This window comes from Phalacrocorax aristotelis, chromosome 10 (genome assembly GCF_949628215.1).
Source record: "Phalacrocorax aristotelis chromosome 10, bGulAri2.1, whole genome shotgun sequence".
In the NCBI taxonomy this organism is placed as follows: Eukaryota; Metazoa; Chordata; class Aves; order Suliformes; family Phalacrocoracidae; genus Phalacrocorax; species Phalacrocorax aristotelis.
The window spans coordinates 25,620,006-25,640,026 of record NC_134285.1 but is presented as its reverse complement, the minus strand read 5'-3'; the positions used below and the strand labels follow the sequence as shown (position 1 = coordinate 25,640,026).

General features: G+C 41.5%; 1 protein-coding gene across 1 annotated transcript in view; it reads left to right on the top strand.

The window, feature by feature from the left end:
• The window catches only part of DNAAF8 (dynein axonemal assembly factor 8), a 100,063-nt gene that overhangs the window by 5,098 nt on the left and 74,944 nt on the right, over nt 1–20,021 (top strand). Inside the window, 8 exon segments of the mRNA XM_075106210.1 lie at nt 536–1,030; nt 4,303–4,399; nt 4,815–4,956; nt 5,960–6,106; nt 6,904–6,969; nt 9,176–9,341; nt 9,344–9,546; nt 10,057–10,216. Coding sequence (XP_074962311.1) covers nt 536–1,030; nt 4,303–4,399; nt 4,815–4,956; nt 5,960–6,106; nt 6,904–6,969; nt 9,176–9,341; nt 9,344–9,546; nt 10,057–10,216 — 1,476 coding nt within the window.

The following is a 20,021-nucleotide window of genomic DNA, read 5'->3' as shown; positions in this document are numbered from 1 at the left end:
AGTAACACTGTGTAGTGACTCCTAGATTTTTCAGGTTTGAAATAGTTTCAGCCACCATTTGATATATCTAGAAAATGTAGAATTTATGAGGACAGTGGGTCCTAAGTAAGGAGGACAAGTATGAGGTTTATCCCTTGAACAGCTTTTCTGAGACAAAATGGTTACATTGTGTCTGCAGTGATGAAGACTAGCCATCATAGGAAGCTGGCAGAGAAGCCAGCTGACCCTATTGTTTCATCACGGGAAGACTAACTTACTGTGCTGCTTTTCCATTTGTTTATCTTGGTGTAAGAAATGTCATATGATGAGCAGATGTAAGAAAATTTCATTTGCAGGATGTTTAATACTTCCTGAAGTTAGACTTTGAAAAGTAAACAGTCTTACTGTTTTCCATGATGGATATGGTGTGTGCTGTTACCAGATGGTGTCTGAGTTGGAGCTGCGATCTGCCAATCACTTTGTTTTGCTTTACTGTCAGCTTCCAAAGCTTGGGGAGATGTGACTTTCTGCATGTCTGTATTTTTATTACCTGTAGCAAACCCAGGAAACTCAAAGATGCCCCTGGGAGATCTGGAATGAAGATCTGGAAAGTTTTGGTGTTCAGAAAAAACCAGATGGTGCCCAAGTCATTGCAAAAGAAGCTGTACAAATGATTAAAGATGATACTCCCAACCTTGCCAGCCATACTGAAGACATTCCAAGCCAAAAGGGAGCTGTTCTTGAAGAGTCCCTTGGAGATTCCACAGATCACCTTGAAGAGAAAGAACTGGGCAGGATGCAGGCCAGGGAAAGAGGGAACTCCTGGCTTCATACAGCATTTTATGTGGAAGAGCTGAACAGTCAAAAAGAGAGAAGCAAGCTGATAGAGACAAAGATACTCTCCAAAATAATTCTGGAGCTGCCACCAGGCCACCCAGAGCTACATATCAAGCCTCCCTCACATGGTGCTAGCAACAGTCTAGAAAAAATTTCTGGGGAAGAAACCTCCTCAGATTATAATCTTCAAGAACTAACCCATTTCTCATTGCAGGTAAGTGGCCCAAATGAATGGTTTTGGAGAGTGCTGCTTGTGGGGCAGAGGGCACAGTGCATTGCTTGCAGAATGCTACTAAAATAAAGAACTGAAATGCCAAATTCTGCACATGCCACAGCCGCCTTTGTTGCTTTCGTGTTGTCCTGAATTTGGGTTTTGTTGGGTCATGAGTTCTATGAGCTACCAACAAGCTGTCATTGTCCCACAGAGTTGTCATTAAAAGCCTGTAATAGCAGCAAAAGCCATGGGTCAGCAGCATGCGTCATGGTCTCATTCAGGAAAGCCAGCCACAACATCTGTCCCTGGGAAGACAGGGAACTCTCCTGGTCCCTGGCTGACTTTGCATTAAACCCATAAGCTTTCCAGCCTTCCAGCATCTTGTCTTTCCTGTAGCACTGTGGTGAGGAGAGAAGGTGGTTAGGGATTGTTCCTGAAATCTGGAATCTCTTCCAGCCAAGGCAGGTGCTTAGGTCTGTGGGATGACAAACTCATGTGCTTAGCTGGTATGTGGCCCCAGTGTGGCGAGGTGGTTCTCTTCAGTACGCAAGTTATAGATCTTTGTTTCCTGTATTGATTTTTAAGCCTATTAGGACTTAATCAGCACAGAACATGAGCCTGATATTTCTGTTCAAAGCCTTCTGTAGAGCACAGATGTTTCCTTTCCCCTTTCATCTACACTCACAAAAATAAACTTTTTCATGTTAGAGCAGTTCTAGTGTAGGCAAAGAAGGCAGGTGCTTGCCTGGGTTTTTTGTCTTCTTTTTTTTTGTTTGTTTGTGATTTTGTTTTGTTTTGTTTTTAAATTGCGCTGCATCATTTAATGGTACCATTATTGGAAGGGATCTTTTTCAAGTGGTTCTAGGTTTAATTCCCATCTCACCTCGTATAAGTCGTTGCCCTATTAATTCAGGAGGCACGGTTTTAATTTCAGAACATGCTTGATATCACTGACTTCAGTGAACTGAAGTCAGATGCTTTTGGGTGAGTACCGAGACAAGGCTCGGTGTATTCTCACTTTCATAAAGTGAGGGCCAAGTTGTATCCTATGTGTGCAGGGTGTACAGGCTGAGATTTGAGAGCTGATTGTTAGTTCCCAGCTCAGCAAAGGACCTCAGTTTATGTCAAGTAAAGTTATTAAAACTAATATACAGTTTCTTGACTCTAATCATATCAGTTAATTTGAATATTTTTTTTCTTAAAATATACTTAAGTCTCTTTCTGTGTTAGAAATGGAATTGTGCAAATCTTTGTTCCTCTTTCTTCTGGACCCTGAATGGAACCTTACAATAGTGCTGTTCCATTTAAGGGTTAGGAGGATAAAGCCTTAATATAGCAGGTTAGATGGTAGTTTGATCTTTTTATTATAATGGTTTGTATTCAAATGCTATTACTGGAAAAGAAGCTTAGACCCAACTGCATCATAATTAAAGCCAATGCATATGTTGTCTTTGCCTTCAGGATGTCTGATAAAACAGCACCTGCACTGATCTGTGACGTGGTTCTCACTGCAGTAAGCTCAGTTGTCAGTCATTCTTCAGTCTTCCAGGCCAATACATCTCAATGACCTTATTGAACAAATATTAGCTTTGTGTTGGTGTGAGAGACTTCAGCTTGTGACTCTCATCAGGCTTTTACCTTTCATCAACTGCAGCTTGTAATATTAGGATAGATCTAATCATGGTTCAGGTATGTGTGAAGATTTTTTGCTCTGGAAAGAGTGAGAATCTTCTCTGAAATGGGAGGGGCAGATGCCAGAGGTTTTTACAAGGTGAAACGGCATGTTTTGGCAGCTGCTTCTGCTTTTCTAAAGCTCTTGAGTGGCCATATGCAATGCATGTTAGTTGTAATTCTGACATAATTGTCATAATTGACGGTCACATTTTTAAAAAAAATCATGAGCACTTCTAAGTTCTGGTGATGATATTTCAGATGGATGTGGATATTTTTAATTAAAACTTTCAAATAATATTCAGAGGGGAAAACAATCAGTGTTTTAAATGCATGTGAACCCTTGTCATTGCAGACGGGTTCTTATATGTAAGTTAGCAGTGTGCAGTGCGAGCGTACCCTCAGCCAGTGTGTGTGATTCATAGCAACAAAATTGATGATCCTATCTTCAGTGTGGGATAAGTGGTTGAGCGATTGCAGCTGATGCTGACTATACCTAGAGGAATGGGAATATGCCCTAGTCAGAAGTTGGAGGTGGAAGGGTGGGAAGATGCTGCAGGCCTTATCTCAAAGAACTGAAAATCCAAAAGTCCTTCTCATTTTAATGACAGTAAGAAATTCCCAGCATTATTCAGGATCAGAATATTTATGCTTGGTCTTGTATCAGGCTGTCTTTTAATCTGTTTTACTGTCTCCAGTGGTTTTCTGTAGCCTATATCAAAAGGGTTCATGTTTCTCAGAAGAAGCCTCAGCAGAAGTAGATGAAGAGCTGGATACATGCACTGTCTGAAGATATAGTAAACGCATTCCTTTCATTACAGCACTTCCTTGTGGAACTGCTTAAAGCAAGCTGGCAGTGTAGTTAGGGGCATCATCTTTCGGAGGCGGTGAAAGGATGAGGAAAGGTACTTGGAGGGATGGACAGAGAGGAATAAAATGTGTGGAGGTCTCATACTGTTAGTGGGTGGGAGGGATGAAGGGGAATAGTTGCTGGTGGAAAGACTCCACTATGTGAATGCGTGTGGAAGACCAAGCGATGTGGAGGACATCACATGAGTTAGGTCCCAGCTTATGGAGAGAAGGGTCAGGTGGATATTTAAGATGGGCTTATGTTTCTCCTTTAAGGAGCTGTCCATTCAGTCCATTCTAGAACCATCTTCTAGACTTCGCATTTTTTTTTAAAGTGGGGAAGAAGAAGGTACTCTGCCTTTGTTATATGTGAATGAACATCAGTTAATCCTTTGCTGGTTTCTCTTGGTAATTATACTGCACTTGCCTATGCTAGATGTGCAAAGCCTTGGCAATGACATGAGGCAAACAGTGCTCAAACCATAAATACCCTTTTGTTAGTCATGCCAATTGCTGAGGCCCATGTTGAAGCAGCTGTGTCCAGAGTGACGTGCTGCTGGTTCATCTACTGGCAAGTGGCAGTGACATAGTACTGGAGATAAGTGAGGTGAACTTCCATGCCATTTGTGTATTTATATGTGCCAGAAGAATCGGATGGACTTGCTACCAAGAATGTGAGTCAAAGGGGCTTTTATTTTGTAGCAGTCTCCTGGGAGTGAATTTTCCATCACAGTTCAACTGTTTTCTTTCAGAATATTGAGAAATGTGATCTAGACGAGATTCTTGAGGAGCTGGAGCAGCAGAAAGATAACACTCATGCAGAAGTTGCTTTTTCCTCGGCAGATCATGGTAACACTGCTAAATTAATATCAACTTTGCTGAAAGTGTATAAAAATAAATAAAACTCAAGTTCCCATGTTTAAGGCATTCCCTGCAGCATCATCTTGAATGTTGAAATCATAGTGGGTTTTTTAATGCCTCTGCAAAACATATTTTTAATTAATTAGCTTCCCTCAAGATTTCATCTTGCTTTTGTAGCTTGAAGCCAGTGCTCTGTGGCCTGTCATGGCCTGAGAGTGAATCAGACATGATAGATGAAGGTTTGAAGTCAGTTTGTCAGAGCCAGATGACAATAGTATCTTTAACATTCCCCTTCTGACAGACTGTAGAGAAAGGGACAACGTGAAAATGGGGAGAGGGTATATTGGGGTGATCCCGTGGCAGTAGACGACAGCTGGTGATTCTTTTTGTTGCTCTTCCATAGAGACCTTCAGGGGTAGGTCTGAAAATCAGCTCATGGAAAAGCTAGAAGAGCTGTGTGCCAGGCAGTCCAGGACAGTATCTCCACACTGCAGATGGCCATCAGCCAAGCTCTTCTCCTTTCAAGAACAGCAAGAGAATAAGAAGTAGGTCCTTTTCTGTCATATACACTAGGTAATCATGACTGCCACTAGTGATACCTGGAAACTCGTGGTGTTCTATAGGTGCTTGTCTCTGTAGCCTCTGCAGAAAGCTGATAATGTAGTTGGAGTATGCTACAGAGATATTAAAGGGAAAAAACTAAGACTCTGTCATTCACATACATTTGATGATAGACAGTCAGTATCCTGCCACTCTAGCATTCTCCATCAACCACCACCTTTGTCTAGACCTTACCAAACACGTGGGACAAATGGGAAAGGCAGGAAAACAAGGCTAAGCAAATTATCATGGCCACATTTTTTTGTCATCTAGGGTACCAGTTTCTCTTACTGGTACCTCAATTTAGCTAAAGTATACAGGATTTTTTTTTTTTTTGTAGGTATCAGTGGTGTAGTGTAGGTGTCAGTGATGCTGTAGGCATCAGTGCATCTCGGAGGGTTCTGTGTGAAGGAAGTGGATTTCCAGACTGTTCAGAGGGAACAACAATGGTGGCAGCACAGAGGAAACAGTAATGAAACGAGCCTGTAAAGGGGAAGGTGCAATGAGGATGCATTTCCAGAGCAGGGAGAGTCATGAAGATGATTTACACTTTGTATGCTCTGAAGGATAAACTAGAATTGCCAAAGGAGGCAGAGAGGAAAAAGGGACCTGCTTTTACTAATTGACACAGGGGTCTTAAAACTTTTAAGATCTTTCTGTACCATAACTGCCTACCTTTGTTCTACAGAACAATTTGATGTGGTCAGTTTTGAAGAACTAAATATCCCTCATCATGCTGTCTGTGATTGATATTCCTCAGGGGAAAGCTGAATCTTTGAGTTCAGCTTTGTAAGGTGGTGGATAGTAGGCAGAAGCAGAGTTTGAATCTGTACAGTAGCCAAGCACAAAGCTCCTTTCACAATCCAATTTTGATCATAATCCACACCCTGCAGGCTTCTTGTCTGAATAAGGCGGAGGACACGCTGAAACAGTGTTTTCTATCCTTAGGGATGTTGCCATCCTATCATCTTCACGAAGTTCTCTAAGGATGGACGTGATGAGATTACAGTGCCTGCCAGAGCCTGTAACTGCGTACATAGACTTAAGAGATGCTAAACCACAGAAGTCAGTAACATCCCCTGATGAGAAACAAAGGTAACTTCTGGCTTTATTGTTAGTGAGAAGTAGGTAACGAAAAGTAGGAAACTGAAGCCTTCTCTTCACATACTTGTGAAATATAACTTTAAAAGCATTCTCTTTTTCCACACCTCTGTGACATTAGTAGGAAGACACAGCCCCTATCTGAGCACATATTCTCAGGAGAGAATAACTTTGTCTCAGAAAAAGTAAATGTGTAGGGATACAGCCAGCACTGAAAGGACATGCAAATCATCCAGGGAAATAACATTTAGAAAGTTTCCATCTATAAAGGAGTAGGCAGTGGCTGCAAAGCAATGCTTGCAGCTGTGTGAGTTGGGCTAGCATTCTGACAGCACTATGTACGAAATGGACATCCTTGACTACATTCCTGGCAAGAAACTGTAGGTGCCAATTTCTGGCTCCTGTGTGATAAAGAGGGCCTTATATAGTCAGTTATGGGAGGTCAAATTCTTAATGTGCAACAGATTCCAGCAAACGTGTCCTTTCCCTAAGAGCTAATCGTGTCTGAGGTAGCTGTTTGCTGCCTTCTCAGGATGTATATTTGCTGCAGCAAGGGGTTGAAGAAAACAGTCACCAGAAGAAACCTTGTAGTTAATAAACAGCTAACAGTTAATAAGCTGGTTTGGTTTGGGGATTTTTTTTTCTAGTGAAATAGTGTGAAGAACTATCCATAACACCTGGAAGTATCTCTCCCTTTTTCATAATGGTTCTAAATTTACATTCTAGAAAAGATGAAAAGCCAACACCCAGTTGCAACAGAGTTCACTAATATGCTCTAATTTCTGTCATAGTGCAAGTGACAGCTCCGATGAAGAAGAGGAGAAAATGACAACTAAGATCCAAGCAGAAGGGAGAATGTAAGAATCTTTACTAGGACCCTAGTTCAAATGATATGATGTTCATTTTTTCTGAAACTAAAATAATTTTCCTAACAGTGATTAGAGTGAGAGCTCAGATACTGAAATTTCTCCATTCCTGGTCTGCATAGCAAAAAAAGCCCGGTAATAAAAGTGCTTCAGTGTGGCCCCAGGAGATCACTCTTCTGCTGCATGATGAAGATACCAAAGCTAGAAAATAGTTGTTGATCCTTGAGGCAGTATAGCACCTTGCTCCTGTACAGCTGCATGGCAGGAAACCTGACTCTTTCTCCAGACATGTTTGAATGACATGAGAACTGTATTTTAAATGACTTAGAAGCAAATTTTGAAAATGTTGTAGGGAGTTGACTCAGACAAACCTTTATTTTTAGAGATAATTAAATAGGCTAGAAAAAATGTTGATTTAAAGAGAATATTGAATACATTTTGTGGGCAGGGATGCTCTCAATTCTCCGGGGGGGGGGGGGGGCGGGGCGGGGCCAGGGGAGGGGTAGGGAGAAAGAGGGGAAAGGGGAGAGAGTGCGATGGATGGAATCCTAACCTGTAAATTCTTTGTTATGCACAGATGCCAGCCTTTTCCTGTTGCTAAACTCAGGGCTTGATTCATACCCATAGGTTGTTAGACATTCATTTAATGTGAAGCAGATATATCAAGCTTTAAATGTCTTAGTGCATTTATGCTCTGGATTACATTTAGAAGTCTGATGCATGTAAATTAACATTACAGCAGTGCAGAGGACAAGCAGAACATTTGCACTGTTGTGCCAGCCAATTACTGGTTTTTTTTAATGGTTTGAAAGAATAAATGATTCAACAGGGAACGGGGCCTCAACACTCAATGTAATTTAGGCCATCTAATCCAAAGCCAGCTTAAACCAGGGACAAGATGATGCTTGGGGAACTGTCGCTGGCACTGATGCAAATGCAGAAGTTGCATCAGTGTAAATCTGGAGTGATGGAGAGCAAAGCTTAGCTAATTGGATTTTGATTTGTTTTAATGTTGCTAAAGAACGTACACAAATGAAATGCCTGGCAAACATTATTCAGTTCTGTTTCTAAATAAGAAAGTATCACAGTCTCAGCAGGGCAAGATTCTGGTCTCATTCACGAAGGGTCAATGCCACTCTTACCTGGATGAAATTATTAAACAGGGCTACATATTATATAGTACAATATACTTACATATTAGGGCCTTGAAGGGCTAGTTGTCTTGATCTCCAGGCACTTAACCTAGAAAATATGCTGTTGGTTTATCCCTGGAGTGCTCAGGTAGTTGGTGCCGTCTTTAGCACTATACCATAAGGCTGCTCTCCAATATGTGGTGCTCTCCTAAAATTACCAGTACTTAGGCATGCTCCTTAGTAGTCCAGCCATCAGTGTTAATTGTCGATGTGATGGTTCTGGATATGATGGCGGGAGATGTGAGATCCTTAAGAAGAAAGAATCCCAAAGTATAGGTTTAGTTCAGATAGGTACAGCAGTACAATGCTGTGTGCTCATACACACCACCTAACCACATCATTAATATCCAACTCAAACAGTCTTGTTACTCAGTCCATGTACTTTTCAGCTGCCACTAGAAAAAGGTACGTTATTTGCTCATAATCACCACATAAGCTGCAAATTGATGGTAGTCTTCCTGTAGCAGGTGACTTGGGAGACTCATAAATAAAGAGAACTGCAAGACAAAATAACCATGTCTGCCCATTATGTCATGGTAGGACATTTCACAACAGAATGCTATCATGATATTGTGGTTGCTGACAGTTTAGCAATCTTATTAACCTGCAGGAGACATGCCTGAGATTAAGCCAAACACTCTAAAAATCATTAGAACTTTTCTTCTGTATGTATTTGAATCCCAACCCCTGTAGACCAAAGGGGACAAAAATCTGTAGACTCTAATTTCCATACAACATTACACTTGTTCTGGGCTCTTCTAGTAGGTCCGTGTTGTGCCTGAAGTGCAGAAGAGTAAATTGCCAGTAAGACTGGTTTCATGTTCTGTCACTGTAGTGTTTTATGTGTTGCCTGTGTGCTGGTGCTGCTGTTACCAATAGATATTATTTGTGTAGATGCCCAGTCCTTGTTTTGAGCTGTTGTTCGTATGAAAAGTTCCTCAGAGTTTGAATTTATTGATATAATGCTCTATCTTGATTACATCAGGCTTTTATTTTCTTTGCAGGAGGAATTGCTCAGGGAAAAGCCTGCTACTGCAGCAACTCCATAGAGCCCGGAAAGAAGCCTCAGAGCTTCTTCATAAAACGTCTACCCCAGCTGAAAAACTTGAAGGCATAAAACAGGATCCAGAAAGTCTGGAAGAGATAGGCTCCTCTGAAATAAGTCAAACCCCCAAGATTTTAAAGTGAGGCAAGAGACAAATAAGGTGATTCCCAGGAAACTGATGAGATTGAAACCAGAGAAAAGAAATACCCCCTTGTCAAGCTGTGGGGGCAATGGGGCTGACATAGAAAAAGAAAACAGCATGGAAGTTGAGAAGGTTCAACATTCAGGAAATGCTCCAGAGCCTCCTCTAATTACTACTGAATTTCCAAGGTATCACACACACACACACACACACACACACACAATTGAACTTAATATTTGCCACGGAAATTGCAGATGAAGTCTTCTGCAGACATCAAAATATAGGAAGATGGAAGGCCTTGGTTCAGGGGGAAACTTGTCACTGTATTATAGTGGATAAGAAAGGAGATGGAGTTAGGATGAGAATTTCAGTGTGGAGATGGGAGTGAAGCATCACAAGCATGCCTCTGCTTAATGGGCTCTGGTCTCCAAATAGATTGTCACCACTTATCAGAGGTTTGAGGTATGCTCCTCCTCTTTGTCTTTTTTTGAGAGTGATGATTTCATCCAATGACAACTTCTTGTGTCCCCCCACAAACACCATAAGTGCTTTCTAAATCTATTTTAGCCTTCCATTTCATGATTCACCCTCAAGAGTGTGGTATAAATATAAGAAAAAAGAAATGCAAACAGATGAACAAGGGTGCTTTTTCTCCCAAGGGAAAAGCTTAAGCAAGGTAGAATCTGTATATTTTTCAGGACAGAAGAAAGTAAAAGAGAGCTATCCCAAAAGGAAGAACAGATGAAAGAGAGATGCAGGAGACACAGATTCCAGGAGCACCTGGAGAGATTGCAACCTCAGCAGTCAGGAACTGGAAAGCAGCCCATGGCAGAGAAAACCCCCGTTTTGTTCCACATGGTTAGTAGTTTAGTGTGGGACTGTCCCTTTCAGAATGGCTTCATTGTCAAATGAATATGTGATCCTAGAAGCAAAAAGTAATTTTCATTGCATTATTTAAAATCTGTTTGTTATGGACCACCATTTCCTGATGAGATGAGCAGTCCTACAGCTCTTGTCTCATGCTAGTAATAGTTGTCTCACCTTTCCTGTATGGGGAGTGCTCCCCTTACAGCTGCTCACCAGGCTTGATGTGTCAGGGTATGGCAGGAGATCTGGCTTGCTGAAGTCAGTGGGGTCAGTGTCATTTAATTCACAGGAGCCAGACTTTCACACATGAGTTTTCATAACTTTTTATAAGAAGTGAAATACTTTTACTGTCATACTTCTAAACCAAAGTCTATGCTGAGTCCTGTCTGGTTGTCTGCCCCTAGCAGCTTTATATTTCAGTTTTGTGGAGAGGTTTGAGACCTGTGGTTTTAGTAATAGGTTTTGCTTTTGGCTGATGTCCTGATTAAGGGAGTATGAAATTATCCTGATTTTTCCCAGAGCCTAAAATATGACTCAGAGGACAGGGCTATTTTTCCTCCTGAGATTTGTATGTGTAGTCTTAATTCATCCTTGTACTGATTTCACTGAACACAAGGCCAGTTGAGAAGGTAAGAGGAGGTGACAAACTCCTGAATTCGTCCATGGGTCCACCATCATGATTTATTTGTGCTAACAGCAATAACAAAGCTCTCCTGTCAGTACAAAAGTTGAAAGACTTTGCAGCCCTAACTTGGGGGATCACAGAATCACAGAATGGTAGGGGTTGGAAGGGACCTCTGGAGATCATCTTGTCCAACCCCCCTGCTTGAGCAGGCACACGTAGAGCAAGGGGGCACAGGACCACGTCCAGGTGGGTTTTGAATGTTTGCAGAGAAGGAGACTCCACAACGTCTCTGGGCAGCCTGTTCCACTGCTCTGTCACCCTCACAGTAAAGAAGTTTCCTTCCATGTTCAGATGGAACTTCCTGTGTTGCAGCTTGCACCTATTGCCCCTTGTCCTGTTGTTGGGCATTACTGAAAAGGGTCTGGTCCCATCACCTTGACACCTGCCCTTCAGATATTTATAAGCATTGACAACATCCCCCCTCAGTCTTTTCTTCTCCAGGCTGAACAAACCCAAGTTTTTCAGCCTTTCCTCATAAGAAGCTCCAGTCCCCTGATCATCTTTGCAGCTCTCTGCTGGACATGCTCCAGTAGTTCCCTGTCCTCTTGAACTGGGGAGCCCAGAACTGGATGCGGTACTCCAGATGTGGCCACACTAGGGCAGAGTAGAGGGGGATGATAACACCCCTTGACCTGCTGAGCACACTCCTATTTATGCACGCAGGATACCATTGGCCTTCTTGGCCACAAGGGCACAGTGCTGGCTCAGGGTCAACCTGCTGTCCACCAGCACTCCCAGATCCTTCTCAGCATGTGGATGGACTGTTAGGATTGGATGGACTATAGGATGGACTATTCCGATTTGTTTGTTCTGTAAGCAACTGACTAGTGTATTTCTGCAGATTGAAAGCTCATTTTTTAAAACACTGGATTAATCACTGATGAGAAGTAAAGGACAAACAAACTGTCAGCTGAGTTTCCCTCTGCCAGCCTGCTCTGGCAAGGGCAGTGCACTGCACAAAGCTCTGTTTTGAAGGCTGCAAAGATTGTGACTCCAGTCTTCAGACTTGCTCCTTTCTTGGTCTGCTGGGAGACCAAATTCCACCAAACCACCAAATTCCAGTTAGCCCTTTTTAAGATGCAGGCAGGCACTTGCTTGTCAGAAGTATACTTGAGCCTAGCTACACCAAGTGATTGCTGAATTATTCTGTATCTTGGCCATTTCCCATATTTGCTGTACTGAAGCCAATAAAATGAAGATAATGGCTTGGTAACATGGTTTCTCTCGAGTATGGTTCAGGGTATATGTAGACTGTAGTCTTGCTGTAACTGAATCACAGTGTAAATATGCCCATAATAGTTTTGATTATATTACGGCCAGCTAGTCGTGGCAGCATGGACACTGGCATAAGCTAAGCAGCCCAGGATTTACGCAGCTTCTGGTGCCCGTAGAAACAGCTAACTGGTACCTAAACTAACTGACAACCTGCCTGAGGGAAACCTGCCCGAACTTACAAGGCACTGTTGGTAGAAACAAAATCAGCACAACCTGTAATAACTGTGTTCTGTGGGCAGCTTTGCTTTTAGTTCTTCTTCAGAAATATTAATTATTAAAATAAAGAATGAAAAATATATCAGCATCATCTATCAAATACAACAGTCATTTATAAGATTACTTGAAATTCATCTTGACAACAGCATTTTTTCTTTGAATTAGAACAGGTTTTTCTTTTCTTTCTTTTTTCCTTTGCTGCACATAGGAAGACAGAAAAACTTGAATGTTTTGACATTTAAAACTAAAGAAGCTGTAATTTGGCAGCTGCATCTCTCAGTGAAAATATCTAATATCTATATATAAGCATGTATATTCAAAGAACAAGCCACAGTGTTTGACAGAGTAGCACACTTTCAAATTTATTTTTTTTAAGTCCTTTGTTTTGGCACTGATAGATGTTCAGATCTGGAACACTTGTCATAGTTTCCAGAATTCTTCTGACCGTTTGTAATGTACATAAATAATTGAATTGAATAATAATCAGATGGAAAGTTTAGAAACTCTGCAATTACTGTAACTGAGGTGCTGGGAAAGAAATGCAAAGGAAATTTAAAAAGCTGCATTAGGGTTACATTAGAGCTCTCGTCTAAAATTTAAAAGCAGTGAAATTCAGATTTAATGCTGTTGTCTGCTTTTTCTTAACCTAGTTCAGTCACACTCTGTACTCAGATTCACTCTGTGGGAAGCACTAATATAAATGAGAATCAGGTTTGGGAAGAACACTTTCAAAACAGGCAGGTAACTTAGGAGACTAAGTACTAACTTTCCAAGGTATTTCAGCATCTAAAGAAGGGGCTGATAGCCAGTGGTATTTTCAAGACATGCAAGTACCAAGTTTCCCTCGAAATCAATGGGTTCATTCTAAGAATTCTGCCCGTCAAATCTGTGTCTTTTGGTGTCTGAACACTTGCAATCTGGCCCACCTCTTATTTTTAAAAATGTATGGAAGAACCTGATTTTTTTTTTTTTTTTTTGCTGCTCCCCTCCACCACCCAAACTTTCAGTGAAACTTAAGACTGGCAGGAGTTGATTTCATCTGAAAATGGGCCCCTTAACCACATTTTAACCTTTGGATCTAATTCAGAACCAATTCAAGTTCTGCTGAAAGCCAGCGGATATGATCCATGCTATAAGGTCAGGTTGAATTAATAGTTTAACACGCTTAGGGTTTGTTTCAGTATTCAAGCAGAGTAAGTGTTACTGACAAGGGAGACAGAGAAGGAATGCTGTGCAGTATGTAAAACTGTTACGTGGAGGATGTAAAACAAAATGGGTTTGATCTTTCATTTCATTCATCTTGCATATTATGATAGAGGAACTTAGTACTAATGATGATTCCCGTATTGCCTTCCCATTAGGTGGGATCCAGAGAATAGTTGTTACTTTTACCAGGCTCATATCTGAGTTTTATGTGGGGGAGCAGCATAAGCAGCTTACTCTGTAAGTGAAGACAAGCCAGGAGCTGCAGGTGCCTGCAAGGCAGGCAGGGCCAGAGACATCACCAGCAAGGACTGCAGCCCCACATACCCAAACAAGAAAAGCAGAGCAGGTCTGTTGAGGGTAACCAGTTGGCAAGTCTGTGGTAATGAGGTAGGTCTAAGATCAAGGCCAGAAGGTCAAGCCAGGGACAGGACTGGGTTCAGTGTCAGTACACAGGGTCAGCCAGCACCCCAGGGATCATCCAGGAAGCCTGTAGTGATGAAACAGGTTGAGATCAAGCCACAAAGTCAAGTTGGTTAGTTAAGGACAGAGCTCAAACAAGTGAGGTATGTGGCCAGGCAGCGGTATAGCTGCAGTGTAGCTCAGTCAAGGATCAAGGGCAAGTGTCTCAGCTTAAATGCAACTCCCAAGCAAAGGGGGAAGGGCCTGGCAGAGGCTTCACACAGTTCTTTTCACAGCAGTCTCCTCTGAAATTACACACCTGAGCTTGTGTGAGAACTGGCCTTGAACACAGGCAGCTGAACCACTGCAGAGGGTGGTGCTCATGGCCCTGACACTTTACAACTAGCTACGGAATTAATTTAACAGACAGCAAATAACATTTAGCTTTTATTAAGCTCTTTTATTATTGGGACAAAATAGGTGTTTTCAACAGGTCTTCAGCTTGCTTCCCTCTTTATTGCTTTATTGTGATATGGCAGAACAAGATAATATAGTTTGAAAGCTATTAGGAACCACCTTGTTACCAGTACCTTATAAACACTGTTTTATCTACCTTGTACAGCCAACCTGTTTGGAAAATGAATGTGTTGACTCACACTGAGGCATCTAATTTTTCTTGGCTGCACAATCAGTTTGGCTAACCTTGCATTAGTAATTATATTACCATGATCATCATCTTATTGCAGCTTAGCCTTACAGCTGGCTTACAAAACAAAAACATTCAGGCATGCAACTGAGTCATTCTAGCTTAAATATATGACGCAGATACTTTCTTTTCTGGCTTGTAAACATTGACTCCATAACCTTTCTGTCAAAATTGGTAAGTTTTTTATAGTAGTGTACTGTTGACTCAGCTTACTGATGTCAGGTAAAATTCTTGACCAAAAGATTTTCTGTTTGCATTCCCTCAAAGCCAAATTTAACAATACACTGTGGTAAAAATCTTCCTTGCTGTTTTACTGCCTTATTCTCACTTTGATATCAATTCTACAGGAAAAATCCCTGACAAAATTCCTGGGTCATACTTACCATCAAGAGTAGTGCTGAAGCATTGTGTGTTCAGTTACTGTGACAGCTACCCTGGATTAGCACAGTATGGATGAAAGTAGAGACTGATTTCCAAAACTTGTAGAAATATTTTTAGTTCAATTACTGCTCCCTTATCATTTTTTATGTAGTAGGTGCTTTGATCTGTACGGCTGTCAGTGAAATGCCTTTAATTCTTTACCTCTCTTACTAAAATAGGTGTCTGTGATTTCCCTTATTGTTGTATGGGTATTTCGATCTTTTTAAGAAAGTAGTGCTGGCATCAGTGTTGGAAATTGCCTTTTTCTTACATCTTACCTGAGCACAAAGGGCTGTTCAAGGACATTGACTGTGGGTCCCAGGACCCCAACCTAACAGTTTACCAGCTGGATCGTACTACTTGGGCACCTCACCAACTCCACTGTAGAGCTGCTTACACAAATGCACTTAGGTGATGTCCTAAGCAGTATTTAAAAATTCTCAATTTTTATTGCTGTTTGGAAAATGCATAAAGGAAAAGAACTGTAAGAAAATTAAAATCCTGTCTCAGTAGAAAGAACATACAAGGGTCTGATCCCCAGTTTTGAAGGGAATCGCTTTTGTGCTAGTTCTGTACAGAAATGCCAATTTATCTCCAACAAAGTGATGCAATATACATATTTGGAGAAGTTGAGTAAAACTGTTAAATCTTCTTTCAGTTATAATGATCTTGTGCACAGTAACTGCATTTTTCTATATCCGTATTACTCTAAAACTGATAGTGTAAGTATAAGTCATGCTGTGACCAAACATTTTCATTTACACTGAACCAAAGGAACTGCTACATTTGCAGCTGTGTGAAAGTAACTGAACCCAGCATTTAGCCCTTACTATTATTTTACTATAGTTAAAAAATTAATTGTAAAAATGGCAAAATATTTCCTACCCTACATTTTTTTCTGGCATCAGAGCTGAATTTTCCTTGTGCTTTGCTCTAGGTCTTCTCATTCTCTTGGACTGACTGCAGGGTTGTGGCCAGCAGTGATGTGCCAAACAGCCAGCAGATGGCCCCTGAATTCCTCCGTTTTTTACAGGGAGGTATTTAATGAGTTCTTGAAACAAAATTAAAATCTTCTGTACTTAATGAACCTCCTGCCTCAACTCAAGAAAGGCTTAAAAATAAACTAAGGCAATTAGAGATGTAGTTAAATTTAGCATGCAAAAACAGAAGGCAAAGATTCCTGTTTGTACCACGAGTCCAGCACACAGGATTCAGAATAGCATGGAAGTTCCCAATAAACTGTTTTTCTAGCATAGGCAACTGTTAGCTAGCACAGAGCCTGTATTTCTGGCCTCCTCTTCATCTTCCCACTTGGTACCAGTGAAAGCAAATGGGAGGGGATTTGAGGGCACAGTACTTTATGCTTAGGGTAAATCTAGCTGGTTTACGGTCTCCTTGACTGTAGTCAAGGAGTTGAGGCTGCTACTGCCTCTGCCATGGCCCAGGATGGCACAGATCTATCCTAAGGATTTGCCTTAATAGGGAAAGCAGAGAATCTAAGCCTTAAACATCTCTGTTATAAACAACTTCCTTACACAGGCAGAGTCTGTTTGCTTGCTCTCTATGGTCTCTAAAAGATATTATGGAAGTGTGTGCTTTAGAACTCTCAGGGCACAGATTAGACCAAGTCAGGAACTTTAAAGACCAACAACTCTTCTCAGAGTGATAGAATTAACCAACCATGGATGTTGCTGTACTCCTGTACAGCCCTATCCAACTGGACATTAAGTCTGGGGACATAGAATACACCAATCAGTGTATTCTTTGATCTGCATTTTAGTCCCTAGGTAATCATTAATGTGAACGAAACAATAGACAATGTGGTTCTGTCAGAAAAGGATGACAAAATGTAGTTTCGTGTAGTGGACAGAGAAAACTGGCCAGGATTGCCAGGACTGAGAGCCAAAAGGGTAAAAGGTAATTCCGGCAGGGGGAGATCGCGACCACTGACTCACGGACCACCGACCCAAGTAATACCACCTACTCAAAAGAGAACAATAGAAGAAGACAACTGAGTTTGCGCAGTAATCTACATGTGGAACGAGCAAGTTTGTACCAATCAGTAGAAAGGACAATAATGAATATGTATGAATAAGTAAATTTTTGATCTATAAATTGTATGGGAAAGGTGTGTAAGGTATGCATGTTAGGAGGAGCGATCCCCTGTGCATCCGGCACCGTGAATAAAGAATGCCTGCTCTTTAATACTAAATTAGTGTTAAAGAGTTTTTTCTGATTTTACCACGTTTTTCAGTAACAGTTCTGCTCACACAACCACAGCAGTTAAAAAATGACGTACAGTAATCCTGCTGTGGTAACCTGTTGTCTGCTTCAGTAAGTTTCTCAGACAAATTGCTGTCTGTATGCTCAGAACCAGGAAATTCACCTTCTGTACTGAATGCAACAGGACTACCAAAAAGCTATAGAGAACCTTCCATTTAAGCTTCTGTGTGGAAACCCAGTATGATCGTTTTGCAGGGGCTCCCACCTTTGTCCGTTGCACTTTCCAGCTATGGAAAGAATTGAATGGTTGGGTCTTTACAAAGAAATGACTGCTTTCAGTGCTGTTTCTTTGACTGGAGTTTGAAATGGCCCCAGGAGAATGTGAAATATTTAATCCTTTATATTCCTTGACATATCTTGGAAGTGATTAAAATAAGTTTAGTCTTATCCTTGAATATACTTATGCATGATCTTGACAGATGAGAATGTTCATTGCTGTTGCTTATGGGAAAGGTTATTATAAGTAAAAAGAATATAGTTTCCAGAATTACATGCATGAACTTGCTGCCAGTAGAGGTCCTAAATACTCCTTCATTCGCATTAGCAGGATGGTTCAGATGAAAGTTGAAAAGAAGACAATAATGTAAAATGTCCTTGGGCTAAATTCTATTTCTCATTTAGAAGAGGGCAGGAGGACAAAAAAAACATTTCTGTACCTTTTGTCTCCTCAGGTCTTGTTCTTTGGCAGGTCCTGTGTTTGTTGGCAGAAGGAATAGCTACCATAAGTTTGCAATGTATATGAACAAGTGCCAGTCTCGTTTAATTACACACAGAAATACTTTCTGCCATGCATCTTTTTCTTAGAATCAGAATAGAATTCACAACTCCTGGCCTTACCTCAGGGCCGTGATCAGTCATGCTATTTGTAGATGAAAGGAGGCTGAATCTGACCCTCTGTTTTTCAAAGGGGCTGTGCAGGCTTACCTGACATAGCCATTCTACTGCTAAAAAAGCTGTGTAATTTAAACTGTATTCCTCGTTTTTCTCATGCTTTCTTGTTTAGCATTGACTAAGGTTGGACTATAGTTCCAAATCTTAACACACTGGGGGATAAGCTTGGTCACAACTTGTAAACACATTATTACACAAACAATAATTATGGAAGCATTATTCCTAGTGGCAGGGAATGGAATTCAAGGCTTTATCTGAAATTACAGAGTAGAAGTACCGTGCAGTTATTTTTATTTTAAAAACATAGATATCTGTCCAGCTACATGCCAAGCACCTGGAGTTCTCACAAGCTTCAGCAGACATTGTAAGCACTTAGCAGTTCTCCAAATAACAAAACCCCCATATTTACTGCCTTGGAGAATTCACAGGTTTGAAGGGCTATCTGCATAGTATTTTGCAGCTGGATGCAAGATCACGGATTCTCTATGACAAACTGGACACAATCTGTTCCTAAACTGGAAGCTGAAAGTTTGAAAAGCAAGCCACTTGAGCTCTGGTAAAACTTCCTGATAAAGCAGCTGACACCCCCCCACCCCACCCTTTTTTTGTTTTCTTGGGGGATTTCCATGGAGTATCAGGGGAAATACAAGAAAAGATAAATAGATTAAAGACTAGAAAAAATAAGGCTTTACCCAAGTTGTTAAGTATATGGTGAATCTCCTGGAGTATCAAACTGGAGCCATTCCAACAGTTGTAAAGCCAGCTAGGAGCATATACCAAATATCAGCCAAGTTTTCATACGGCCAAGGGCCAATTCCAGACTCTATCGCAGCATTGCAAAGTGACCATGTACAGTTTCCTTCCCTGCTATGGGTCTGGAAATCATGGCACATTTTATACGTGAGGCAGTTTGAAATAATTTGAAGAACAATGCTACAGAAGATACAAACCCTACTCTTTGGGTTTTGGAGGAAATTACAGAATCACAGGTTGGAAGGGACCTCAGGGATCATCTAGTCCAACCTTTCTGGGAAGAGCAGAGTCTAAACAAGATGGCCCAGCACCCTGTCCAGACGACTCTTGAAGGTGTCCAACGTGGCCGAGTCAACCCCTTCCCTGGGGAGATTATTCCAACGGTGACTGTCCTCACTGTGAAAAATTTCCATCTGGTGTCTGATCAGAATCTCCCCAAGAACAACTTGTGTCCATTCCCCCTTGTCCTCTCCAAGTGACTCTGTGTAAAAAGGGAGTCTCCGTCTTCTTTGTAGCTACCCCTTAAGTACTGGTACATGGTGATGAGATCCCCTCTGAGCCTCCTTTTCTCAAGGCTGAACAAACCCAGCTCTCCCAACCTACCCTCGTATGGCAGCTTCCCAGGCCTTTGATCATCTTGGTGGCCCTTCTCTGGACCCCTTCCAGCCTGTCCACATCTTTTTTTTTATAGCAGGGACCAGAACTGTACACAGCACTCCAGGTGTGGCCTGACAAGTGCTGAGTAGAACAGGATGATGACTTCTTTATCTCTGCTGGTGATGCCCTTTTTGATGCAACCCAGCACCCTGTTGACCTTCTTGGCCGCAGCAGCCACTGTTCGCTCCTGTTGAGCTTCTTGTCCACCAGGACACCCAGGTCCCTTTCCACAGAGCTGCTCTCCAGCCAGGTGGACCCAGTCTGTAATTATACTTTTTCAGGAATGTCAAGAAAGGGAACAGAGG